The 27,935-nt window shown below is 42.0% G+C and overlaps 1 protein-coding gene across 1 annotated transcript; it reads right to left on the reverse strand.

The window, feature by feature from the left end:
* Positions 1 to 129: 129 nt before the first annotated feature.
* Positions 130 to 27,842, reverse strand: LOC148409782 (heparan sulfate glucosamine 3-O-sulfotransferase 3B1-like). Its single transcript, XM_088438912.1, has 2 exons — positions 27,147 to 27,842; positions 130 to 1,370 (listed from the first exon to the last, which is right to left on the reverse strand). The coding sequence occupies exons 1-2, from the start codon at positions 27,656 to 27,658 to the stop codon at positions 749 to 751; spliced, it is 1,134 nt and encodes a 377-aa protein (XP_088295038.1). The 5' UTR covers positions 27,659 to 27,842; the 3' UTR covers positions 130 to 748.
* Between the last annotated feature and the right edge of the window lie 93 nt (positions 27,843 to 27,935).

Consider the following 27,935-nt stretch of genomic DNA (forward strand, 5'->3'; position numbering starts at 1 on the left):
ATATGTTAGATTTATCATTTTATAGATTAGTAATTGTATTTTATGTTACAATATATATTAGACTGGCATCAGCCCAAAAAAAAAAAAAAAAAAATATATATATATATATATATATATATATATATATATATATATATATATATATATATATATATATATATACTACAAATTATTGACCAATCTAAAGTGCTGAAAATGGCTTGTTCTTTTTCCTAATGCATTACCAGTTCGGGTGTCTCCTGAAAAGTGACAATTTCTGAGATTCCACCCGATGCCAAAAATTAGCAGTACATTTTTTAAATCCGTTTGAAAATTAGTCTCTAAAAACCTAGAATTTTCTCACAAATCAACAGTGCGGTGTGTCTTGTGTGTACGCTGAATACCAAAATCTGTCAAAATGTTGTTGTGCGCCTGTGCTAAGCCCTTCACTTTACTGACTGTTGGACCATTTCCCGCTGATGCAGGGACGTAAGGGAAGAAACACTCACAGTAACTAGCAGTGATAGACCAATCAGAAGATGTTACTTTTTTTTTTTGGTGCCGACTATGTTTCAGCATGCAGGTTTTAACGCGGCGCACCGTTTGTTCGGGTTATGTCCGTAAAAATAAACTCAAATTGCTTCATTTGAAAGTAAATGTCGCATTTTTCCTTGGATTCGACAATCGGATTTCAGCGGAGTGTAATCCACTCGTTTCCTGTCTGATATTCATCGCGCGGTGAGGCACGTAATTTTTTTTTTTGCCAGATTCAGTCGTCCCAACCAAAGTTTAGCGCCGTCATCTGGTAAAACTTCATGTTGAAGGGCCGGTAGAAGTCTCTGAGGCGGCGCACCACCTCGGGGCGGATGTCGGGGTGGGTGCGGCCTTTGGTTTTGCCCAGGCAGTGGGGCTTGCTGCTCCCCTCGGCCTTCTTGAGGCACGGGAAGCCCTTGGTCCGGTTGAAGTAGAAGTGTTTGTCGGTGATGATGCGCTTGAGGCCCAGGAAGTCCTGCACGCGTCCCAGCTCGCCGGCCGGGTCGCCGATGAGCCTCTCGCCGCTCACAAAGAGGATCTGCTCCATGGGGAAATACTGCAACCAGTTGTCCAGGTGCTTGGCGTAGATGCCGATCTGGATGGCGCTCCACGACGTGTCGATGAGTCCCGTAGTCCTGTTCTTGAAGGCCAGGCTCTCAAAGGACGGGATGTCCGGTTTCTTGGACAGCGTCTGGGTGTAGTCCGAGATGGCCCGGGTGACCGGATCCCGCACCACCACGATCAGCTTGGTGGCCCGCGACATGGCCGAGATCCGGGCCGGCGCCTCTTTGGTCACGAAGTAACTTGGGGTCTTCTCCATGGTGATCTGGCCTTCCAGGGTCTTGGGCATCAGATCCCTGCCGGGAGAAGAGATGTGAAGAATGAGTCACATGACTTTGAAAAGCCATCTTTTCACTGATCTTCTGACTTTTTGCAAGAGTTTGAAAGATGCGAGGATGACTGTGCAGTTCTTTACTGCTGATTCCGTTCAAACCAAAACCAGTCCGGTGTTGACGGCGTAGGCCTGATTACGTTTCTCATCATTTGAATGAAGTGTTTTACAGATGGGAGACATTGAACACAACCAGGACCAAGGCTTTCTTGGACCTCTCTTTTGGTCTAACTTTCTTTTGACTCATTCGAACCACCCTATTGAATCCTATTGTCCTCACTTGAGGACATCCTGAGCTTTCCAATGATGTCCTATGTGTTTGGGTCGAAGGCTTTCCTATTGCACAAAAAGGACACAACCGTGGACAGACTACGATGTCGAGATTGCGGAACCGTTTTGCGGCCTTGAACTTGATTAGCATACGCCACAGACTGCTAAAAAACTGATAGCGGGCCGCAAATGACTTCTGGGACAAAGGGTTCGGGCACTCCGGATTCGGAAAGTACGTAGTGGCCTGTAACCTCAGTTTTCAGATTGCGCTATGAAATAGACGGCTCACTTTCGCACAGACATGAGAAATGTGACAAGGGCGGCTTCAATCAGTCAAGAATAACACAGGGTTGCCTCTATTTATTTGATCTCGATCAGGTGTCTGCTGAGAGGGGGCGGTGTGAGCAAATATTGATTCTCGCGGTGTCGGCGTGTCCAGGCGATGTCGGGACATTCTTGTGGCCGACACCTCCAAGATTCCACCGCCATGTGGCCGTAAGGCGCTTATGAAAGCAAGCTGGCTACTCCCGAGGGGACGTTTGAAAGAGGATACCTTCGCTATCATATAATGTGAGGGCCACTTCTGAAATATTGATACTCTAAAGGGCCTCTCGGCATAATTGATCACCTGTTTAAACCAAAGATGAACATCAGCCCTGCACGTTTTTTTTTTCACTTCTTGTGCTTCATCGTCAGGTTTATTTGAAATAAGGTGGCGGGCGGGGGGAGGGGGGAGTCGGCTAGAATCCGGGAGCTAAACAGTTCCATTTGTCTGACCGTTGATTCCAAACCTCCCTGAAATGAAACCCCATTGATGAAAGCCGCTTCATAAATCCAGACTCAAATATTTACGCCGACAAAGCTGCGCTTAGACGTTTTCTTGGCAAAACGTCCCGACGCCGCTTTCTGCACATCCCATCCGGCGACCCGAAGAAGCGCAGGTAAAAAAGCAAGCCATGAATGATTAACACCGCCTCTCTTTGCCATTTAGAACCTCTACAGGTTTTAAAATTCACTGAAGTACAGAACGCAGGTGTCAATTATTTATCAGCCTCGGCAGGCGAGGACTCAAGCCGACAAAGTGGCCTGCTCCAAGGTCTCTAAGCACGCAGCCAAACTCAACTCTGAAGCTACTTCCTTTCCTGGCTAGCGCTCCAAAAGTACAGTGGGCCCCCGTGTTACGAGATTAATCCGTTCCGCGGTTGGGCTCGTAAGGCGAATTCATCGTATGGCGGGCAATACAAACCTTTATTAAATAGCTAACGCGTTTAGAACCCCAGGTAAAAACATCAAAATTGTATATACATATTACAAATCGGTACTAAAATAGTGCAGTAAGAGCTACGTCTATATAACACACACATATACAATCAGAAAACATCATAAATAAAAAATATAGAAAGGATTTTTTTACCTTTGAGTGGCACTTGTTTTGCCCATATTCTGTAGTAAGGGTAGCCTAGGCTAGGCTAGCTTCGGATTTCTTGATTATCTCCAGCTTCGTTTCCATATAAATCTTCTTATTCTCTCTTTAACATCACTAGCAATCTTAGGACTCATGGCTAACCCTTTCTTAAATTTAAGCAGTAAAATGCACTATAAATATGGTTTTGTAACCACTCGGCATGGAACAAAGCTTTACCGTTCCGCCATTTTGAATCGAGTGAGGCCCTCCAATGGCAGACCAGCATCTCCGTGAGGAAACGCCGACCAATAGCAGACTAGCATTGTAGTGACGTGTTGCAGGGAAGCAGTTTGACGGCAATAGTAAATATGTGCAATTACCTAAAAACTCCAGCAGATGGAGACAAATCAACACAAATACAGCCAACCCCCTAGGGTCATGACAGTTGTTTTTGTCGCAAAGCTGAGAAAATATCTTAGAGGGGACGGAAAAACTCAGTATTACCCATCGCGACATGAAAAAAAAACGCAAGCCAGGGACGCTGTAACACTGGGGTCCACTGTACCTTGTTGTAGGGTTCTGTTAATTTTTTTGTGGGATAGCATGATATGATTTGGCCAGTCCATCGATTGTCCACTGTTTATTGCTGTGATGTCATGAAGGACGGGAAAAAACTGACGAGAACAAATTAATGGATTTTATGGCTCTGGATGCTTGGTGAAAAAAAACAAGTGGTCAGGATTTACCAATCCCCCATCGACCTCGACATTAGCACTGATAGATAAATCGTTTTTACAACTCCAACTTAAAGAAAAACACCCTGACGGCAAACCTCACGCGAGAAGATTATTGGCTGTATGAAAAAGAGATGAGACTGTGCCAAAGGAGGCATCCATATTTCATGGCGATCGTCACGCTTGTTCTGTGGTCAATGTAGCAAAGGTACTAGGGGCGTTAAGGGCCACTCTGGGGGGCGGGGTACTTCCAGGATCAGTGAGGTGGATGGCGGCGTCATCCTGCGTATTTGGGCCAATGTAAATTTTATAGTTATCACAAGAAGCATTTCAGGTGCGTCGGAGAAGTGCAGTTATGAGAAATGGATACATTCTCCTCCGCCTTTTTGGCATGCAGACGTAACTGTAGGTGGAATTTATTCACCTGTGATTTTCAGACAGAACTAAGTATAACACGAAAATCTGAAACTGGGTCATCGAGGCCCGGGTTAAACCTTTTAAACCATCTTCACACTGGGCAAGGCTTCTTGCGATCCTCTTAATCAGGAAAGCTTTGTTCCGCCTTTTTCTTGGCTGGTTGTCCTGTTTCATAAGTTAGTGCAGATATTTTGCTTATGTTGTAGTTTTCCAGATCAGTCTTGGTCTCCTAACCGGTTTCAAGAGGGCTTATTAAGGTATTTGGTCTCGTTTCAAAACTGACAGCATTTTTACTTGGTCTTGGACAGTGTGGACTCTGGATTTTTTCATCTAGACCGGTCGAGCCAAGCTCAATACCACTGTGATCAGTGATAAACACAAAATGCAGGTGTTGTGGTTTTGCAGCATCCCCTAGAGTGCTATGAGAGCTTTCACGTAAAGTCTTGGTCTTATCTTCATTAACATTGAAAGGTTTTAGTCTTTGTCTCACTCTCAACCTCGAAAAATCTTGTTCTCAACCTCCAGATGTCTTGGTTTTGTCTTGGTTTAGATCTCCAAAGCTTTTTCGATTTGACTTGGCCTGAACCTCAAAAAGTCTTGGTCTCGACCTCCAAAAGTCTTGGTCTTGTCTTGGTGTAGACCTCGAAAGCTTTTTCGATTTGACTTGGCCTGAACCTCAAAAACTCTTGGTCTCGACCTCCAAAAGTCTTGGTCTTGTCTTGGTCTAGACCTCGAAAGCTTTTTCGATTTGACTTGGCCTGAACCTCAAAAAGTCTTGGTCTCGACCTCCAAAAGTCTTGGTCTTGTCTTGGTCTAGACCTCCAAAGCTGTTCGATTTGAATTGGTCTCAACCTCCAAAAGTACTGGTCTTGTCTTGGTCTAGACCTCCAAAGCTATTTGATTTGAATTGGTCTCAACCTCCAAAAGTACTGGTCTTGTCTTGGTTTAGACCTCCAAAGTTTTTTCAATTTGTCTTGGTCTCAACCTCGAAAAGTCTTGGTCTTGTCTTGGTCTCGACCTCCAAAGTTTTTTTTGATTTCGCTTACTCTCAACTTCCAAAAGTACTGATCTTGTCTTGGCCTCGACCTCCAAAAGTATTGTGTTAATAATACATTCTGCCATCTAGTGGAATATAATTGAATAGTTTTGTTTTGGTTTTCAGGTCAGTTTTTACCTCACCGAGAGACTTTTTTTGTAACGCTGATAATGTTACCAAATGTTTCACGGCATTTTTGACTTTGATGTCTTCATCTTCCCGCTTTAAATCAAACCTACATCTTGCTGGCTCATGTTTATTTTGGGAGGGGGGGGGCAAGAAAAACAACCAGAACAAGACGACTTTTGGAGGAATTTGGACGCCGGCGCAGGAAGGTCTTGTGAACCTGTCATGACTTTGACGTCACAGGTGGAAAAGAACGAACGGTACGCCAGAACTTGCCCTCGCTTTTTCCCGGGCCAAATCCGACGCGGTCCATCTCTCAATGCTGCCTTTGTAGGATAAAAGCGGTTCGATGGATCGTTCGCCCCCCCCCCCCTCCCTCCCCCGCTTGTAAACGAACGTGACTCATGTCCGCCCGTCATCCGAAAGCCACAAAATCAACGCCTACACGCACCACCAGGTCCCGCGGACAATACGGCAGCAGGCTCCTGCTGTTGTCCTTCCAGGAACCGAAGAGCTTTGGATGGACGCCAACGTCTTGTCAATGGACAAGTGGCGGTAAGGAGGCAGAAGTGCTTCTCCCTCCCATGGCAAGTCCTTTTGATTCATTTTCCCTGCTGCTCCTGCCAGGCACGCATAAATACACTCACGCCCGCAGCTCGCTCCCCTGCCACTGCCAGCAGATAATCATCTTGTAATTGGCTCAATATTTCTGCTGTTTGCCGGCCAAGCAAAGGCCACGGACCCCGCCGCATATTTTCCAGGTCAGTGGATGCGAGCTGAAGGGGTCGCGGCTGTGATTTAGAGTAATGGTTGCCGTGCGGCGAAGGGGAAGCCCGCCGCTCCGGGCTTTAAACGCTCAAACTTGTACCTGACTTAGGGTTAGGGTTAGGGTTCACCATTGGACAAAATTTGGATCATTTTTGGACGGTTTCTCGCACGTCATTCTCACTGTGTTTTAGCCGAGGGATTGCGCACTCCTAGTAGTGCAGTGCTTCTCAAATAGTGGGGCGGCCCCCCTGCGAGGTGATGCCAGGGGGGGCGCAGATGATCCCAGGAAAAAGGCTTTGTTTTTGTCATGTGGAATGTAATTGCAATAAAGTAATAATTGTCATCATTTTTTTTAGTTTCAGGCAATTTGGTGCACTTGCTTCTTTTTTTTCCGTTTTAGACTAAGCTATAACCTGTATAAACACGATAAAAATAATCAACAGTTGTTGAAGTTGATTTATATTATATAAAGGATACATGTGTAGGTATACTTCCACAACTTTCATCAATAATAATCTTATTTATATTTAGTGCATCGATTGAGGGGGGGCGCGAAAAGTTTTCTCTTTTCAAGGGGGGCCTGGCAAAATATAGTTGAGAAACATTGTAGTAGTGTGATCTTTAAGTGGTCGAGACATGTTGAATTTTGACATGTTGACACCATCTGGGTGAAATTTCAGCTCCCTTGTGTCTGTTTCAATGCTATTCCCTTTGATGTGAATTGTTTCGAAGGTTCATAAAAATACTGCACTTAAATGAGACACTCTGATCCATTTTAACATGTGAACTGATGTATGGACCAAATCCACCGGGACAAGATGTCAAAACCCCAATCTACTACCCTACCCTGGACATCGATTTAAGACTGAAATAACGGACTTCCGAGGGGTTCTTGAGACTTTTATATAATAGACTTTTTCCCAAATTTTATGTCACTAAGTGAAGGTACTTTCAAGGGCGGAATTTTTGTAAAATCTTGTTGGCTTGAAATGTGGATTGACCTCATAAAATGGGTTAGGGTTAGGGTTAAAATGGAAAAGTTTGGACTTTTTGTGGATTTACTCATGACTGATGCCCCCAAATTTTATTTTGTAGCTAAAACAACCTATGGAGGATAAATATTAAAAGCCTTTTACAAGTAAACTTCATTAAGTATTCTCAACCCTCAATATGTAAATTTTGCGAGCTTTCCTGGCTTGTGAAGTTCTTTATTTACCCCAAACATCTGGACATAATTCATCCTAATCATCAAAAGCGAACACAAAACCAACTCAATGGGATATATACAGTACATTGCCAGCCCCCGGGCAACCATAGAATAGCAACGACACTGAGCTAGCGCCTGTTTTTCTCACCTTAATAGCTTCAACATATGTTATGTGTCACCACAACACATTAAAATGGATTTATGACACGTTCCCCGTCCATTTATTTCAATCAAACCGCGCGCGTTTCGGCGTCGGCGAGCGGTTGATTCTCCGACACTTTTCTCCCTCAACAGCAGATTTTCCAGCTAAATCCAAATAAAGCTTCGAATACCAGACGGCATTTTTCAAAATGTTTAAGACATTAAAGGATATTCGTCATGTATCCATCAATCTCACTATCAACTTCCTGTTATTCTAAAAGACTTTTTTTCTTTGAAACATTTTTCTGCCCGAGTGACATTGTTATCTCTGTTTGCTTCTTTGTCACACACACACAAAAAAAAGTGTCATTTCCCCGCCGGATGACTCCAAGACGGCGTCACCGCATGTTTTTTCCTCGGCTTGATGATGGCTCTCTTATCTTGTAATTGTCTAGTCTCTCCAAATTGCTTCCTACTCCCGGATGGTTCCCATGCGCCACCCCGGTGTTGTCGTTTTTGTGTTCCAATGGAGTTTCCAAATTTAAAGAAAAGCATCCAGCTTTTAATTCGTATTCCAAAATCGCGACATATCAGAATAAGGCTCAGACAGTTGCAGCCACATCTAACTTATTATTGTAAAGTTTTTTGACTTGAATCTTTTTATTTACATTTTTAAGATTTACGTTTTATTTGTGTTCAATCTTTTGATTTTTACATCATTTCCCAAAGAGAAAGCATTTAAAGATGACACCAGGGAGCTGAAATTTCACCCAGATGGTGACAACATAAGGTTCAGCATGACACGACCACTTACTGTATTTCTCCGAGTACAAGTTGAGGTTTTTGTATTCGTTTTCAATCCCCTTATTAGGGGTGTCGAAACCGCATAACTCAAAACAGGTCAATTTTTTTTCCAGATATCTGTGTTTGAATAACATTTATTCAAATGCGAAAAAAGTAATATGTCATGACAAGGCTTAAAATGATTATATATACCTCTAACTCAATATAGTGCGCATCCATTTTAGAGTATCTGCACAGAACATTTCAAAAATGCACTTTTGTCAAGCGTCACCGATTTGCCTCTTTGTTGGCTGTGTGTATAATATTTTCCCCGGACTTGACGCATTATGAAAAGGAAAAGATGGCTTGACTTGTCTCCAGCCTGTGGACGTTTGCTTGAAGCATCCGGCATGGAGCAAAGCGAAGGGCAACGTTCTACGCTCTGATCTTACAAGAGTCGTCACTTGAGTAAAGAAAGCTTGAGAAAATATCCCAAGTAAGATGATCGGCAAATCATCTTTGAACACCTCCATTTCAGCTGTGTCAAAAAATAAAGCATTGAAAGTACAAATCATTTTTTACGTGCACATTGCCTCGCAGTCTTGTCTCGTTTCCGCCCCACCTCCTTCCCCTCGTAGGTTACTCGATTGACAATGTAAAAATGCCTCTAAAAGTATCGTAATTTCGTCATTATAATTAATAACACATCATTTGTTTTAATTGGACAACCATGATCGATGTAACTACTAAAGTCAGGGGTGGACGGACGTATGATGTGGAAGAAAATGGCCAAAAAATGGACGAAATACTGCATCGGGGTTCAACTTTTTGCAAAGGGTGGCAGCAGTGTAGAGATAATGGGCACATGGCTTAAACGAATAGGAAGGTCTGCCTGGTACTACAATTTGTTTGATTTTTTGCTTATCAACTTTGGTTCAGTTCTCGTCGAGGGATTGCAGACTGTGTCCGGTGGCGTCTTTATGCAAATATTCATTCTTTGTTGTTTTCTTCTGTCATCGAGGAAAAAACTCAGATAAAAAGCCGATTTTGTCCTTCTGGCGTCTCGCCCCAGCAATCCATCTCATTTGGGGGCTCCTTGGAAAACTTCCATCTCACCCACAAATATTAGAGGCCCCGTAAACGACGTGGGAAGGAAAAAAAAATAATCAGACGTGCTATTTGTAAGATATGGCTTATAAATGGACTATGAGAAAAAAATACTGGATCACATACTCTCAGTAGAAATAACATCTTGTAAAAATAAATACAGTCCTCACCTTGCCCTCATGTTTATCCTCATTTTTCTTCCCCCGCCGAACGAGCTGCCGCCATCCGGCCGAGTAAAAATTTTATAGAGTTAGCTTTTGCCTGTACGTCCTTATAAATGTATTTATACAACAGGATATGTCCATTTTTTTCCTGCCAGTCAGTCCCCAGTTTATTGCGTAAGGCAGTGGGGCAAAAAAGGAAAAAAAAAAAAAAAAAACTTTATCTTTACGGCAACATGCTCGGTGAATTATTCAGCCGGATGGCGTATCGGTGAGGTGCGGCTTGAGGAAGACGGCTGCGGGTGAGGAAGGATAAAAGCACACGGATATGTCATAACTCAACATGGAAGCGTATTATTTTCCAGTCTGAATTGAGGACGAGACGAATGGGAGAAGATAACACTAGCATATTCCAGTACCAACTGTATTAGTAGACATCAACCGATATGTTTTTTTTTCAGGGCCGATACGATACCGATAATCGGTAGCAAGGAGGTTCGGTAGAGTCTGTTACCTTCCAATTTCAGTTGTGTCTGTACTTTGGCTGCGTGCGTGTGGATGAAGCCATATATGGCTTTCGCTACTGATTGGCTTGGGGTCTTGTACGGCTAACCAATCAGATGTTACTATGGGCGGGACAGTGCCATTACAGACAGTCAGAGAAGAGGCATGATGACGGACTTTAACGGCTGCAAGATGAATAGAAAATTGAAATTTATAGTCATTTCATTTATTCCTTTTGAATGAAAAACGGTCGAAATCTTACACACTGTCCCTTTAAGGGTGTGTCTTATATTTGGGGGATTGCGGTATTTCTTTGTGAACTGTTCACAACTCACCTCTACGCACATGCATATTATTTTTACAAGTATTTGATATTCCTGTCCTGATGATATACAATGCTGCTCTTATCTTGCTCAGTTTTTTTTTTTTTATCTGGCTCTCGTGTTTTCTCTCACTGTTTAGAATCTTTAGTCAATAATAACAACACATTTTCAACCTTGTTACTGATTAGCGGGAGATCGCTGTTCAACTCCAAATCAACAGGGGGCAACATAGAGTCGAAAACAAAGAATTTACAGCAAATTTGTTCTCAATAGTGTTTTTAGTCATCATCTCTTAGTTCATCCTTCCCTGATAAAAATATTTTGCTCAAATTCCCAAATGTTTAGCATAGCTAATAGCTTGTTTGCTACTTGAGGAATTAGTATGATAGCCTGGAGCTCAGTATTCTTTTATAGCAAGCCATTAAGCGCACTCGAGCGCCCTGCTATGAAGGCATATTCCGAGCCCTTCCATTACTTTTTCATACTTCTCTGACCCACTTTGCGGCGATGACACCCGAGCAGGATTAGCTTCACTGACACTTCCTCCCTTTGCCAAGTCAGCTTTTAGCGGGCTTAAGAGGCTAGCGGAAAGATAAGATACCTTAACGTTTAATAGCGAAGCTTATTTTTAACGTATTGTGGTTCCCGCAATGTTGGCTTACATGGTCAATGTGGCGTCATTAGGACCACCGCCGCCGCCGCCGCCCCGCCAGACGATACTTTTCCTCCGAGTTAATCCGAGGGTTATAAAATGCTCGGCGTAAGCCTGATTTGAATACATCAAGTAAAAATGATGGAGCGCACAATAGAGCTTTGGAATTGGGGTGGCAAATTCGCCTTGTGATAATTACCCGGCAGCTTTTGTCTTTGGAACGGTTACCATAGCAACACGCTCCAAAATGAGCCCGTCGGTGAGTGGAACTCAAAACGTTAGCGCCCGAGTGTGATAGCGGATCCGTAAGCCGCAAAAAGTGTTTCATTGGCAAAAAGACAATCCCATTCCGTTTTTCTTTGCTTCTTATTCCATATTGCTTTCACTGGAAATCCTTTGACGTACTTTTTATGTCTAATTTCTTACCCTTTTTGTGGGTTCTTGCATTATTATTGCTCAGTTTGCTCGATATTAAGTGGCTCGATCGGAAAAGACTTGACAAAAAATGGACTAAAAATGATCTACTGATTCCTGTACAGATTTTTTTTTAAACTTGCTGTTGCTAACCAAAACAGCAGCTTCTTCTGTAAACAGTCTCGACGGTGAATTGAAGTTGATTCTGGAGACATTTTATGTTTTAAGTCTTGAGGTGACGTTTCAAATTGCCTCTCCCACGTACCACGTACATTCAATTTGTTTTTTTCAATTTTGTTTTTTTTTTACAGTTCTCTGCATCAGAAGCCTCAGGCCGCCAAGGGCGAGAAACAGTGAAACCTCATCTGCGTATGAAAGCGGAGATTCGAAACGCAGCCAAATATCTGACAGTAAAACTTTTAAAACGGAGGCGTGCGCTCCGCTAGCGAATCAACAACAAGTTTACGAGATGGCTAAAACCCGTCGGCTCCGGTTTCTGTCCAAAGCAACGAAAGTCGAGGCGGGCGTGAGAGTCCGGCGTGACACGGAAGAGCGTGGAAGCGATTATGCCGGCTCTTCTTTTCCGCGCGTTCCGTCATTCCCCGTCCCGTTTCTCCCAGGCTCGGAAACAAAAAAGCGCCTGGCAGCGCCCGGCGCTTCCCGCGTGCGGGTGCCAAGCCACAGCGAGAGCGCCACAGACAGGATTAGCAACTACGGATGCTCCCCACTTAGCGCAACTCGACATAAACCTGGAAACCGCTGACATTTTTACCGTTAAATTACAAGTTTCTTTTGTGAGAATGACTGCATTTATTAGAGTTTCGCAGCTTCCAGTTCCCGAAAAATCTTCAAAATATTCAAATTTTATCTTATTTTTGTGAACTCTTTATTTATATTGTAATACAATGTTCCCTCACGTCACTGCAGTTTAAGTTTGAACCAGTCTAACAGCCTGTTAATACTCGGTCTTATTCAGCCGCAAATAAATGCTTTTATGCTTCAACTCGACCACTGTTCGTCATTCTAAATTGACGAGGGAATTTTTGGCCAAAAAATGAAACAGCGGTAACAATTCCTCTTCACGAGTATTGAGACTGAGAATTGTGCGGGAGAAGTGAGTACGGAACCTCATTGAGGACGCAAGAGAAGTAAGAGAGATTTTTAGTCTTGATTTTGTTTTTGTTTTGATTGACTCCCGTCTCCGGTTTGGTCAACGTGCGACGGCCGCTAACTCGAGGTTAATGGCAACAAACGACGGATTACAGTATTACCATTTATTTCTTCAATAGTTAGTATTGTATTGTCAAGTTTATTCAAGTAACCATCCAAATTTCTACCTCCGATGCAACTTTTTTTCGGATAAAAATACTACTTTAATCTACTACTGCGGTATACATTTGTTTTTGGTTCTTATCTTTGTAATAATTCGAGCTACACTACTAAATCCTAGCGTGCTAAGTAGGAGACATCCTGGCATTTCCAATGACGTCTCACATGTTAACGTTGCGGTCTTGCTGAGACAAAATGGACACAACAGTGGACATGAGATTTTTTTTTCCAGGAGTAATCTCATTTTTTTCAAAAGTTAACACACACTGCGGTTAAAGACTTAACTGCTGAACCCCTCTGAGCACTGTTGCTAACCAAAACAGCGGCACTTAGTACACTAAGCCAAGCCTGCACTCTCCGAAGACGTTTTACTCTAACAGTCGGAAAGTGTCTAAGGTCACATTACACCAGACCAGCAGGGCGGAACGTCGCTGTGAGAAAAAGGTGAAAAATGTTCCAGGCCGAACCGGAGCCAGCGCCCGCCGTCAACTGGACTGGGACCCCCCCAATTAAACCCCCCGCCCACATTGTGAGAAAGCGAGGGGGGCTCCTCTTCTTCCTTCCCAGTCTGTAGCGAGGTAACTCCATCCCCGAGGCTGAATATGAAGTGTAACAGAGGACGGTGGTGTCTGAGCCGCCGCTGACAACGTGCTAATGTTTTAGCCTGTCGAGCCTCGCTGCGCGGAGACGGATGGCGTTAGGAATAAAATAGCGTGACGGGGGCCTGAGGACAAAGGATGCAGTGTAGTGCGGGTCCAACTCCCTAAGAGGCGTCCAAACCCTCTCGTATTGCAATAAGAGAAATATTACAAACAGCTCATAGTATCATGGTGATATTGTAGTGATACACAGGAACCTATTGGAAAATTTACTACATTATACAGACTCTCCTCTACATTTGTTTTTTTTTCACATTACAATGTGGAATACTGAGTTTTTTCGTCCCCTCTTTAAGGCATTTATCCCGCTTTACAATCAACGTCAACAACTGTCATGACCTTTGGGGTTGGTTGTGTTTTGTTGTTTTTAGGTAATTGCTGTTATTTTCTGTTGGCGTCAAACTGCTCACGACAATGCTGGTCTGCTATTGGTCGGCGTCTCAACTCCCTAAGATACTGGTCTACTATTGGTCAGCGTGACGGGGTCACGAACATGCTGGGCTGCTATTGGTCGGCGCACGGGGTCACAAAGATGGCTGGCTAAAGACTTGATCTCGCGTGAGAGTGCTTTCAATCTTGTATTTATTAAGCATTTTAGTGCTTATTTCAAACTTGAATTGGTTACCCGAGTCCCAAGATTGCCAGTGATGTTAAGAAGGTGATTTATATGGAAACGAAGCTGGAGATAATCAAGAAATACGAAGAAAGCTAAGCTAGCCTAGCCTAGGCTACTACTAGGAAATATGGCCAAAACAAGCGCCACTCAAAGGTAAATAAATGCTTTCTATATTTTTTAGTTATGATGTTTTCTGATTGTATACATGTATACTATATATACTTACTATACTATTTTATACATTTTTTATGTTTTTACCTGGGGTTTTACAAGCGTCAGCTAATTAACAGAGTTAAAGCTTTAACATGAGTGATTGGTCTGTCTGCATTTCCTGGGCGGGGCATAGCGAAAGGCGAATGAGTCAAATCTAACCGATGACAACGATTCATCCGTATGACTTTAACTGGCAAACGCTAAGCGTTACCATGGAGACGGTAAATGAGGCGTTCGGCGGCCGCATAATTAACAATATCAATCAGGATATTTTTCAATATTTGATGCCATCGTCCTAAAAGCACATTAACATTGAGCTAGAACTCCGCCGGGAGATCACGGAAGCGTGATAAAACTCCGTCGGGCTTGAATGACGGATGCGGGCGTGGAGAAGCGTTTCTGCTGTCCACGTCGCAATTAGAGCAACCAATGTGGAAAGCGCAACAACAGCCATCCTTCAGAGGATGTGCGATGAGGAGAAAGGCAGCAAAGCCAAACGAGACGTGCATTAACGTCGCTCGTTTTCCTGACGGTTGAGGCTAATGTGAAGCGCTGTCAGACACATTAGCATAAAGAATAATAGTGTTCACAAACACACTTTCAAAACAAAACTGCATATTTCGCTCACGTTTTCTGTTTCTTTGCGGGAATTTAACTCATGATACGCTTTATTTTTTTTAATCTCTACCTGTTTTGACAATATATAGTCATTTTTAACCTCCTAGTGTTTTTTAATGCTTTGTGTTGGATGCCGTTAGATCAATTCCCCAAATCGGGTCAAATTGACAACAAGGGGTTAAAAGGGTCAGGAATATCTTGAAATATAGCAAATGAAATGTTGAATATGCAATAATGACTCCTTTGTTCATGCTAACTAAAACTTCAAAAAAAAATCCTGGTGAACGAACATAATTTAATCAGTATGTATGTTTGCCTAGCCCTCGAACAAATTCAATATTTTTGTGTTTTTGTTTTGTTTTTCATATTTTAGAATCTCTGTTTCTGATAAGCATCATGGGTTTTGCGTCTAGTGTCAAAATGTCTTAAGTCAGTTTTGGTCATAGTCACGGGTGATACATTTTTATGCAAGTGAATGAGGCAGTGAATGAGTTATTTTACTTTAAACGCCTAAAAGGACTGCCAATATTTAATAAAAAGAATTTGTGTGAAATTCTGTGGCTTGAAATAATCAGACAAATCCATTAAGCTGGATCTGATCCTCATTTGATTTTTTTTTTTTTACTTGAGGTTCATGCTCACACATTTTTCAACATGGTCATCGGAATTAAAAAAAATGAGTATAAAATTTTAGCTGCTGGCTTTTTCCATGGTACATTTTGCCATTTTGCGTGTGCAGAGAAGAAGCTGGCATAGAAGCTTTTTGCGGGTACGGAGCAGCACCGGCTGCTGCTGCTGCTGCTGCTGGATTGGGGCCGACAGCGATTAGAAGCCAGAAAAAGTGCAAAATAACATTTAGCGCCGGCGGGCTGCTGAGTGGAAAATAGTGTGACGGTAACAAATGGCGTGTCAGGAGAAGGGTCCGCGTGGGCCGTTCACGCAATGTTTCACCCGGCGCACGGTCGTCAAGCGTGGCGGCGGCACCGGCGGGGCGCAGGGGGGGAGGATTGAGCTTGACAACTCCAGCCTAATTACAGCGGCCTGTCTCGGAAGCTCCATAAATCAACGCCGCAGGTGAATCCTAAAAGAACGCAATCGATGCGCTTGCGTCCCGGCAGACGTAATGAGATTCCCGCCAAAGGTGAAGACGTTCTTCAGCTAGCGTAGCTAGGCTACGTCTCCGCTTGGAATATTGGCTGCTTTGGCCAAGAACAGTCAATGAAGTGTTTGCACGATGACATAATGGCAGGCGGGGGAATCGTGGGCGGGTTGGACATCAATTACACAGATAAGCAAATGATAATAAATGGGCTTTATCAAATAACTGTCCTGCCATCTGCGGACAACGGGGAAAGAAATTCTCATGATACGAGGAGCCATAAATCCAAGCGACAACCTTGGTAAATGTCGAAATCTGGGAGAATATTCTTGATTAAAGCCGAGAAGTCACGGCCCGCGGGCCTTCGTTACACATAACGTGCTCGGCCGAGATCTGACAAACTTAAAACGCGTCTCCATTTAGCGCCGTCCATCTGTCTGTGACGAATGGTTCAAATTTTGATCGCGATGGAAAACAAGTTTTATTTTAGATCGGCTAAATCGATGGTAAAAAGGCGACTTCAAAGCGATTCGCGTGCCTGCAAATTTTGCAAAATGAAAAACATGATTCGAGTCATATGTCAAATCGTTTTGAAATCAGATGCAAAAATAATCCGGGTGTCCGCGTGGATGTAGCTCGAGGGGAAATAAATGCAAAGCACTTAGCGCGTGGTCGGCGAACGTGGCGTTGTCGCGGGAAGAAAGCGCCGTCGTTAATGGACGCCGTCGCAGCTTCCCTAGTGAATAATGCAGCCTTGCTAATAGGCCGGGTTAATAATTGATGCGGGTTGGGGGACCCGTACTTGGTGGCGTCTTGGTAGAGAACGTCCCACTCTCACCCATTTTGCTGTTGCTCCTCCCCCTTATTGATGACTCGGTTATGACAGGGAAAAAAAATGTTGCAAATCAATGTGAAGACGCCTACCTAATGCCTGAAGGTTGAAATGACTTATCAAGTGTCAAAGTGACAAATGACCAATCGTGTACAAGGTCATAGAATTTGCAGTATATGGTGAAATCTTTGAAAAAAAAAACTGTGTTATGTCAATGGAGGATGGGAATTTTTTGATATGGTAAACAATAGTATTTTTTTGAGTCATGTTTTCGGGGATCCAAATAGGTGTAAACAAGTCTACGATTGTGATGAAATATACGCAAAATATTGCATATTTTGCTTCTTGAACCTTGTGCAGCATATTTTGACCATTTTTGTGTAATTTTTTCCACATCATTCCTGCCAAGGGATGTCACACCCATGGTAGTTTTATAACTAAGTTGAAATCTGACATGCAGTTCCCACCTGGGTGTAATTTCAGCTCCCTGGTGTCCTCTCAATGCTTTCCCTTTGCCAAATTTTTGTCCAAAAATTGGACAAAATACCACACAAAGGGTTCAATAGCAAACATTTATTTATTAATTTATTCATTTATTGGTTCTTAATTATATAATAATATGATCAAAAATACGAATTACAGTACAGTTATTCAGAACAGGACCAACAAGGCTAACCTTGGGCGCATGCTGCATCAGCCTGTCTTAAGACAAACACACAGCTGCAACATTTATCTCGAATCCGGTGACTTGATTTAATGTTTGCTCGAAAGGATGCGGGAAAATGGGCGGGAAAAGATGAGAGCGGCGAAGGAGTAGCACACACAAGAGGCTTGGAAAAATGGATTTGACCGTAAAGGTGATTTAACCCTCGTTCTTGAGGTGTCCGCTTTCCACATAAAAGCAGGCCATAAAAAGAAAAGGAAAAAAAGTCTCGCGGGCGTGTGGGGTCGACGCCTTTACACCAGGAAACAATGGGATCAATAAGTCAGAGGATGTTCAAAGAAAATCCTGACCGGCCGAAAGCTTCGACAAAAGACAACAAAGCGAGGCTAACAAGAAAGACTTTTGGGTTGTTATTTTTTCTGAAAACAAATAAATTGTTCTTTTCAGGGCTTTTACCCATCCCTCAAAACCAAATTTTTGCAAATGAGTGCGACAATTTGAATATAGATTGCTAGAATACTGCGTCAACACAACAATAACATGCCTGATTGCATTTACTAATGGAGAATGCTACCTGGTGATCAAACTCAAAATCAATACTTCGATAGTCTTCTTCTGTCTCCCTTTGTTTATTGGGGATTGCCCCCTGGTGGCAAGTAAACAACACTACGGATGGACTGGACTGTAAGTCGCAGAAATAAATGCGTGGGGTGATGTTTACAAGTGGAGCGCGCCCCCTAGTGGTGAGTAAAATAGCAATTCAAAATCAATACGTCCATAAGCCACAGGGTTCAACACGTGAGAAAAAAGTAACGACTTATACTCGTAAATTTACGGTACGTGACAAATGGATGCTGCTCAAACACGAAACTTCTGCGCTTTTGTAATTGTCCATCGTTCATACCGTTTCCATAGTCGAGTGTGAGTGACTTGTAAGCTAGCAGGCTAGGCTAACTGTAACTGGCCTTCTTCTTTGCTAGTCGTCGCATCTGATCAGCAGGTAGGATGGAGTGGGGGCGGGGGGGGGGGGGGGGGGGGGGCAGGTGAAGCGAAGGTCGGGGGGGCGGGCACCCACAACGGATGTAACGCGATCTAGCTGGAGCCGCCTTTGGATTGTGAAAGTGATTATGGAGGGGTCGCCATTGTAAAAGTGGACCGCTCACCTCCAAGGGAAGGCATGCAACCCCCCCCCCCCCCCAACTCCTTGACCCCCGCTACCCCCTCTGACATCCTTACGTTCCGCCAGCAGCTGAACCTGCGAGGCCCCATGCAGGCTTGTCCAAAGTAGCGCCTGGCAGCAGCTGCCCTCCGGCATGTGGGGAATCTGCCCTGGGGGGGCGCGGGGGAGGGCGGGGGTACAGGTAGCAGGTGCAGGGTCGCTCCACCTGGATGGCGAGCACCTGACACACTGGTCGCTAAAAGAAGACCTGTTGTTGGGTCATTTGAGAGCAAGCCTCAGGCCATATGCTGCTTTCTCTAGCCTTTTTGTGGGGCTGTGTTTGTGCGTGTGTGTGAAGTGCTACAGTAGGAATAAAACGGTTTGTGGTGAGCAAAAAAAAGAAAATAAAAAACATTTTCTAATATTATTCTTATGTTTTAATACCAGCCATGTTTTTATCATTTTGATTTTTTTGTTAGACATTTTTTTGGTGTTTTCAGTCCGTTTTTAGCCAATTTTTTTGTTGATTCTGTGTTTATTTTTTCAATTTTTTTACCCTATTCAATTTATATTATTAAATTATATTTATATTATTATATTTACAAAAATTATCGGATTTTTCTTGTAATATACATTTTTTATGTTTTTGTATTTTTGTCTATTTTGTGTTTTTAGTGTCTATTGTGTAATTTTGCCTAATAATTTCTAGTTTGAACTCTTTTCTGCATTTTGTCTAATTGTCTATTTTTTTTACTATATATATATATATATATATATATATATATATATATATATATAAAATTCGGTGGAATTGAGGCAATCGTCCAACGATCAGATGCTTGCAAAGGCGCGTTTCATCGTTTGAAGGATTCCGATTTTTGCTGACTTTCGCCGATTGCGCGTACACAAGTGTGCAACCTGCGTGACCCCGCCCACCCTCCTAACCCGCCAAGAATCCCGCCTTCCCGTCATATCTCCGGTCCTCTTAGCAGCTGTCGCGCCTTTTATGAGGTATTAGCCTATATATTAACCCAGCTTTTATTTTGGGATTCGTATTACCAAAGGGGGTCATTTTTTATTGTCGCTCGAGTACGCGAGGAATCGCTTGGATATAATACATTTTAAAAATGTTTTTTTAAGTTGCCGTCAACAACTTTTTACTGTTATGTTATATATGTTTTTTTTTTAAATAGTGTGATGCCATAAAATATTCGTTTTCATCATTAATACTCATAATGTTAATAGCATTACTACATTTTTACAATAAGTACATTTTCATTGTTTTTTTTCATCACTATTACATACCTTTAAATTTTAATCTTACCCTTTTTCGATTTTTTAAAATAGAAAATGGTGTATTTTTACTCATTTTCTTTATTAATGGTAGAAAGGGTAATAGCATTGTTGCGTTTATACAATTAAATTGTTTAAATACATTCAATTGATTTTTGCCACTATTTTCACTTCATAAGCATCAGTGCAGTTTTGTTTTTGTGTAACATTTTAATAATTCCCCTTTTCAACTTTTTCAAATTGAAAATATTTTGACTTGATTGTCAATTGCATTATTACATTTTTACAATAGAATTATTTCAAGTACATTTTAATCTTTTTTTATCACTATTTTCACTTTAGGTATCAGTGGGGTTTTTTTTCGATTGTAACATTTTAATCATTCCCCTTTTCATATCATTTTTTAGGGTATTTTTACAAATTTTTGACATTAGTTTTAGGACTTTTGATAACATTCATCTTTTTTTGAAGTGTTTTTATTTTTGTTTACAATTGAAAATAATGTGATGTTCATGTAAACATTTATTTAAAAACAGATTACATTTCAAATATTTCTTTGAATGTATTTACAATTTTAGATGTTTTATCTTGTCGCTTCAATGAAATTTCAAGGTTTTAATATATTAGATTTTTTTTTAACTATCTGCAGTAATTTTGGCATTGCAAAAAATCGATTTAAATAAATGATTAAATAAATAGGCTTTATTATTTTCTATTTGGTTATTTTAAAGTGTGTGATTGTGTATTTTTTTTTTTTTACATTAACAAAAAAAAACGTTTTGGGGGAAGAGAAGGAAGCTAGCTCTTCATGCATCTTCCATTTTCCAACTTAAATATTTACTTTGAAAAAAAAAAAGTTTCTTTTTTCCCTGGCAGGCAGAAAGATTGTTCGAGTAAGTTTTTTTTTTTTCTCCCTCTCGGAGAATCCACGGCGACGGCGCTCTAAGGCACGGATGCTGGCACCCTCGTCGCGTTTTGCTATCTGCAAGCGCCCGTGTGGCGATAGGAAGGCTCGGCGCCAATCGCCCTGGCAGAGTCCGGGACGGAGAACAAGCCAGACGCACGGAAACTCCGCAGGCGCAAACCTCTGTTTGTGTGCGTGTGTGTGTGTGTGTGTGTGGATCTTTCTGTCCCTCTGTCAGTCTAAAACGGAGCTTCTCAAACATATGAGAAAAGTTTACAAAAAGGAGGGTGAAATATTGCATAATTGTCAAAACATGATGACTTTGAATACGCCATGCTGTGGTCCCTTTTAAATGTTTGCAAACGGAAGGTGTCAAATCTAGCCCATGTCAGGCTCATTTACTGCCATTCAAAATTGGAAATACTTTCAATTTTGGACTTATTGGAAAGACGATCTTTTATCATGCATTTCCCTCGATTTTTGCATTAATCCTTTCAACGGCAATTTGCGCGACAGAAATGTTTGTGTTGATGCACCAAAACCACCGGGTGGCGCTAACGGCCAACTTAGGATAATTGCAAGCCTTTCAATGACTTCCGTGATTGGCTTAGCCTGGACTCCCATCATGCAAAAGTCTTCAAAATTCATAATACTCTAATTACGACAGAATAAATATTTCAATGTCATAAATGTATAAACATACAGTGTAGTTACTTTTGCTATTATCGCATTTTTACAATCTTCGTAGATAAAGGGGCATACCCCAGTCCCCATAGAAAATACAAAAATTTGACCTAAAATTAAGTGTGCGTCCTACACACAAGTGCGTCTTGTATTTGGGGAATTACGGTACTAAATTAGATAATGCTTTTAAGCAAAAGCCATTCGAACACTCGGTGGTGCAGTAAGACAAGCAATGGGGGCATATGTCAAGATGGTCTTTGCGTACATTTTTTTTTTTTGAAGATCCATGAAGAAAATGGTGGCTCAAACACGTCCCAGCTGATAGTTTTCCTTGACTGACCCAACTTGGTCAACATTTTTCCCCTGTCCTAGCTATGTTGAAATCTGTTGTTCACGTTGACTATCATTAGTAACATCTGTTGGGATTTCTATTTTGCAAGGTGGCTCATGAATTTGATGCGTACATCACAGGCTTTTAACCGAGCATGCCACGGACTTTTTTTTCCGGTCTTTATGTTGTGCAAGGTGGGATTCTCGAATAACTCCTTCCTCAGGTGTTAAGACGACTGTTGCAAGTGAGACAAAGGGCAGGGCTTCATCGGTCGTAATCTTCTATTGGCTCCGTGCGTCGGGGTTGCCGCAGTCTTGGCCTTTTCGTCTTGTCCGTCATGCGGCTCGTTTGCAGGAAAAATGGCTGACAGATTTCGCCGCACGCGCCGGCCGGCTTGATTAAAGCGAGGGAACGTGCCAGAAAATGAGTTTGCCGCCCCGGACCGCTTTATTGATAGATGGAGGGCGACAGCTCGGCCCGACGTCTCGCGAGGACGGTGATGAAGGGTCCGCGCGGCGTCGGGCGCCGTGATTTATGCGCCGGACGCCGAGTGCGGGAAAGCCACCCGGTAATTCGATTAATCTCAACCTGCGCACTGGTAATTGTTACAGTAAGTGCATGTTGGACTGAAGGGAGATTGCTTTCCAAGTGAGTCGTAGCGCTAATGCAAAAGCTTTCTTATTTTCTCTTTGATGCCGTTATTATATCCTGTTCTCTTTAGATGAGGATTTGCATGGTAATGAGAGCCACACGTTTCCTCTGACGGTGGACTACAACTGGAGGAGATGATAGATGAACCGTGGCAGGACGATTATGAAAGAGTCCCGCCCCGCATGTGACCAATTGTGATTCCGTGTAGCTAGCTAACAATTTTTGCTAGAGAAGCTAATTAGCTTTTATATTAAATTATATGATCACACCTAATATATATATATATATATATATATATATATATATATATATATATATATATATATATATATATATATATATATATATATATATATATATATTGGGGAAGAATTTTTTGTTCTAATTTTTAGTTTTGTCGAAGAAATATTATATGAATACAAATACATTCATGCCATGGAGTAAATGATTTTAAATTCTAATTTTGAAATGTTATAAATTGACCAGACGGACCGATTTGTTTTTTAAAACGTTGTCAGAATCAAAAATAAAATATTAAAAGTTACAATCATATCATGTAGAAATGCAGGATTTTTATTTTTTTTTAAATATATTTAGAAATGGTTTTAAGTTACTCAAGAATGGATTTAATTTTTAATTCAAGCTTATTTTTATTTGATATATTATATATAATTATGTTACTGTATAAATAATTATAAATTATAACCAAGCTGGAAAAATAAATAAAAAATTACAAAATTGGAATTTCACAGTTTACAGTTACAGTACTTTTTTATATACTTTTTTTATGTTAATAAAAAAAAATGAATAGCATTTATTTCTTTTGTAAAATTGTTGAAATATATTTGCCACACAATGGTGAAAGGCAGAACTTAATATGTCACATATGTTAGTCATCAATTGTTTTCCAAATAGCCGACTCAAATAATGATGTTTGAGAAAAAAAAATGTTTCCAAGCACTTTAATTTCTAAGTTAAAAACAAAAAAAATGAGGATATCTACTCATCCAGTGACATAAGAGCCAAACGAGCAGAGGCGGCATGTAGTGGAAAAAAATCCACTTTTATGACAAATGACAGAGTTTTGCATCATTGCTTTTGGGCGTGCGAGCGTCTGTTTGGGGGCGCCAGGTGGAAATTCCCACAAGCGGGACAAGTGCGAGGCGGGGATACCGAGGGGGTGGGGGTGGGGGGGTCGGCCAAGAAGGAGGCCTGTTGGAGCTGCCACGTCCCATTAAGAGCTTAGGAGGCGTTAAAATATGGTCGGCGGGTTCCCATCGGGGAGGGATTGGCGCCGGCGACCCGTTCCGGCCCCGACGATAAACTAAGATCCCGCCATGGATGCGCGCCTCCCGCATGCAGACGAGGGATGACAGAGGACTCCAATTAAATAGCGATCAGATGTTTTCTGATCAATGTGGAACTGGCTTTTGATGGTTGACTTGCTCCGCCCGCTACTCAAGGCGAGTTTTGACGCACACAGGCATTCTTATATCAGCTGTATTCTTACTTACAATAATAAATGGATGTCAAATGGCTGTTAGCAGCCAGCGACTGTTATAGTTAACAGCAGCTCGGTATTGTTCTCAATAAAAGAAGCAAGCAGACTGGACCAATGTCCGAGTCCATCCTTGTTCACACAGAGGAATATTACTAAAAATAAGGTATGGAGCCGTGTGCACCGGTTAGAGAACACGGAAAGATCTTCCATTTGACTCATTGCGATCTTTTAGCAAATAAACACGATCATTAACTTGGTGGCGTATGGATGGTGCGCAACTTCGGGTATTTATGACAAAATGAAGCCACGTTGCAAGGAAAAGGAAAAACAATCGCTTCTAACACATTCAATGTTCTACTGGCGAGGCGTTCGCTGGTTGCTCACAATGTGGGAAATCTGAAACACTTAACACGCAACATGAATATGAGCACAGGAAAATATTAAAAATTGACAAAGATGAGATTTATACGGTTTTGTGCGTTATTATTGTTCATATGACAGAAAGAATCATATTTTTTTTCAATTACTTTAATTACTACTACTTTTTTTCAATTACTTTAATTACTACTACTTCAATTAAGGCTACAGTTTAAACCATGGACCTGAACACCCGACACCGGCTTCTCGCCTTGTTTTGTCGAAAGCGTTTCGTCAAAACACAACAACCAGATTTCCAAGTCACAGTTTACCGGCTCCGGAGGTAGAAAGACCGAATCCACCGAGACCAAAAAAGGGCTTCTGATACTACCTCGGAAGACTGCAAATCAGACCCAATCCGTACCCTCCGTGTCAGCGATGTTAACACCCAACAGCGACCTGGGTAAAAAGGCAGAAAAATTTCCGGCTTTAACCGCAAGCCTTACATGTCTCCGCCTGACCCCCGGGGCCAAGCACTTCCCATCTGAAGTGGGGGGAGGGGCCACAATCAAAGGCGAGCGCTGGGACGCATGAACTCCCGCCGAGCCGGCCTGCTTGTTTTAACACTTATTTATTCCTCTTTGCCATTCAAGGCCGCTCCTCTTCTAAACGGGCAGCATGAAAAGGGAGGAGGCGGCGGAGGGGGGGGGGGGGGCGATCGGGCCGTCCTTGGCGGCACGGTCCAAAATTCCGGGGAATCTTGGCAGCGTCTGGGGATAGATGGGACCCTCATGGATATAAGCCACCCCCTCAATCCCACAATGGATGAATAGGTAAACAGAAGGGTGAGAAAGAGTGATGGCAAAAAGAGAATGTTCACTCTCATGGGCGAACAAAGAGGTGTGTGTGAGAGAGAGAGCGCGTGCGCGCCGAGACAGGGCCGCTTGTGTGTGTGTGTGCGCGGAGCTCGGCCAGTAAAAATTTGGAGGTCCGGCCCGTTAATGGCGGTTAACTAGGCGCAAAAGGTGAATTATTCCTCCCGAGACACTCAGGTAACCCTTAATTGTGACCCCTAATACTTCGATGTAACACAGCTCCATTAGACACGCAGAAGAGTTAATGGGAGGGGGGCAGGGGGGGGGGGGGGGGGTATTATACCACTATTCCCCCGCCGGGCCACAACGAAACGTGAACCAACAAATTAATCACAAACTTAGACAGGCTGTTATATGGAGGAAACATACTTTCTGGAATAAACTGCAGAGATTTTTTTTTTTTTAAATAATTCACACTGTATTTTATTTCTTATATTTTCAAAATATGGGTAATTTTAGAGTGGGGAATCATTGTTTTGAGGTTATTTTAAAAATAACTGAAAATAAAAAATGTAATTGTTTTGCCGTCTTGTTTTGACATTTGCATTTATTTTGCAAGTATTTGCAAGTATTTATTTGTATAGGTTCTTTTTATTTTTTTTTTAAAACAAGCTCTGATTGATTTTATTTTCTTAATTTTATTGAGAATACTACAAAATTACTGGAACTGCAGCATAATGTCAACTTGTTTTAATGATTTTTTTAAAAGTAATTAACACTTTTTTTCAAATAATAATTTAAAATATGCATAGTTTGAAGGTAGAAGGTCTTTTTTTTAATTATTTTTAAAAAACTGTAAAAAATATTTTGCTCTGGACTTTTTTTAATTGGGTTGCTGCCTTGTTTTGAGTATTATTAAATTTTTTTATGCATTTTTAAAAATATTTTTTGTGTTACCGTCATGTTTTGAGTTTTTGTTATTATAAAAAAAATTCTATAAATTCTTTTTATGCATTTTTTTTCCAAAAAAGGCTGTGATAGAATTTATATTTTATTTAATTGTATTTAAAATCCAACTAAGTCACTGGAGAGTAATGTCAACTTGTTTTGAAGATGTTTTTAAATTAATTCACACTTTTATTTCTAATAATTCTTTAAAATGCGTAAAGTTTGAGGGCAGAAAATCATTTGTTTTTAACTTATTTTAAAAAATACAGCAACTTTAAAAATAATGTTGATTTTATTGTGTTGTTGCCATCTTGTTTTGAGTTTGTATGCATTTATTTTGACAAAACAAGCTGTAATTTATTTTAATTACTCAAAGTTACTCAGAGTTACGTCAACTTGTTTTGAAGATTATGTTTAATCATTCACATTTTGTATTGTCTTCTAAATAATACTTTAATATGAGGATAGTTTGAGGGCGGAAGATCATTTGTTTTGGAATTATTTACAAAATCATTATAAAAATACGTTTGCTCTGGATCTTTTTTTTACTGTGCTATGGCGGTCTTGTGAGGATTGTTTAAAAAAGGATATATTGATCAAATATTGTTTATGAAAATATTTCCACTGAAACAAAAGATGTCATCCATACTTCATCAAGAAGTGAAAGATTGTTTTCAGCATGTGTAAAAAAAAAACTCCATTGAGTAGAATTGTGATGTTCAAAATAAATTTCAAATACTGTCTTAAATTTGTAAAAAAAAAAAAAAGTTAGCTTCATAACATATGAGGTGAATTACATTCAGAAGTTATGAAACTTCCATGCAAAAAAAAAAAATCAAACTTTTCAAACACAGCAAAAATCAATGCATCAACATAAATCTAATGAAAATGTACATTTGAATGTCAATACATCCGGTCAAAGTAAATGAAAACGAGCAATCGCAGAAAAAGTTTACAACTGTGCAAAAGACGTTATTTTCACGGAGGATAAGACGCTCCTGGTATTTGTTTTTCTTTTACCTGTACCAGTGGAAGCCGTTGTCATAGTTGCGGTCAAAGAAGTGCGGTTCAGCTCCCACGGCCCTGATGTCCGGATGGACCCTGAGGAACTCCAACAGAGCCCGGGTGCCTCCCTTCTTCACGCCGATGATGAGCGCCTGGGGCAGCTTCTTGGAGCCCTCCCCGAGCGGCCTGAGTCTACCCGCGAGCCTCGGCGATACCCTCCGCATCACCTTCGCCTCCTTCCTCTTCTCCGGCGCTTCCGGCATCGACGTCCCGCCTCGCTCGGAGCGCCCGGCGGCCGGGTGGCCCACCGCCCCCTCCCGGCCGGGCCACTCCGGCATCCTCCGGGAGACAGACTCCGGCTCCGGTTCCAGCCCGGAGCCGGCCGCCGGCGGGACGGCCAAGCAGTGGAGCAGCAGGAGGAGAGAGGTGAGCAGCGAGCCCAGCATGAGAGCAGTTCTCCGGGACTGGGGGGTCCGGTTCACCGGCGAGCGCCATCCCCGGATGGCCGCCGCCGGATCCTCCGCCATGCTAGGCGCTCGGCACCGAATCGCCTCGTTGCCATGAAGACATCGAGTTCATCCACGCCGTCGCAAAAATACCCGCTGCGCTAAGATGCGTTCAAACCCGAAAAAAAAGAGGGAAAAACCCGTTGCGGCGTTCAACGTCAAACTGCTTTACTTAGTTTGTGTTTTGAAAAATTGACAGGTGACTTTCGCATCCTCTCAATCTCTGAGTCTGCGAGCGCACGTGCGCTCACTTGTAAACTTCTTTGCGACTGTCTGTGCTGTTGACTGGCAGATTTGC

The sequence above is a fragment of the Hippichthys cyanospilos genome, chromosome 17, assembly GCF_059441005.1.
Source record: "Hippichthys cyanospilos isolate Australia breed blue-spotted pipefish chromosome 17, RoL_Hcya_1.0, whole genome shotgun sequence".
Taxonomy (NCBI): Eukaryota; Metazoa; Chordata; class Actinopteri; order Syngnathiformes; family Syngnathidae; genus Hippichthys; species Hippichthys cyanospilos.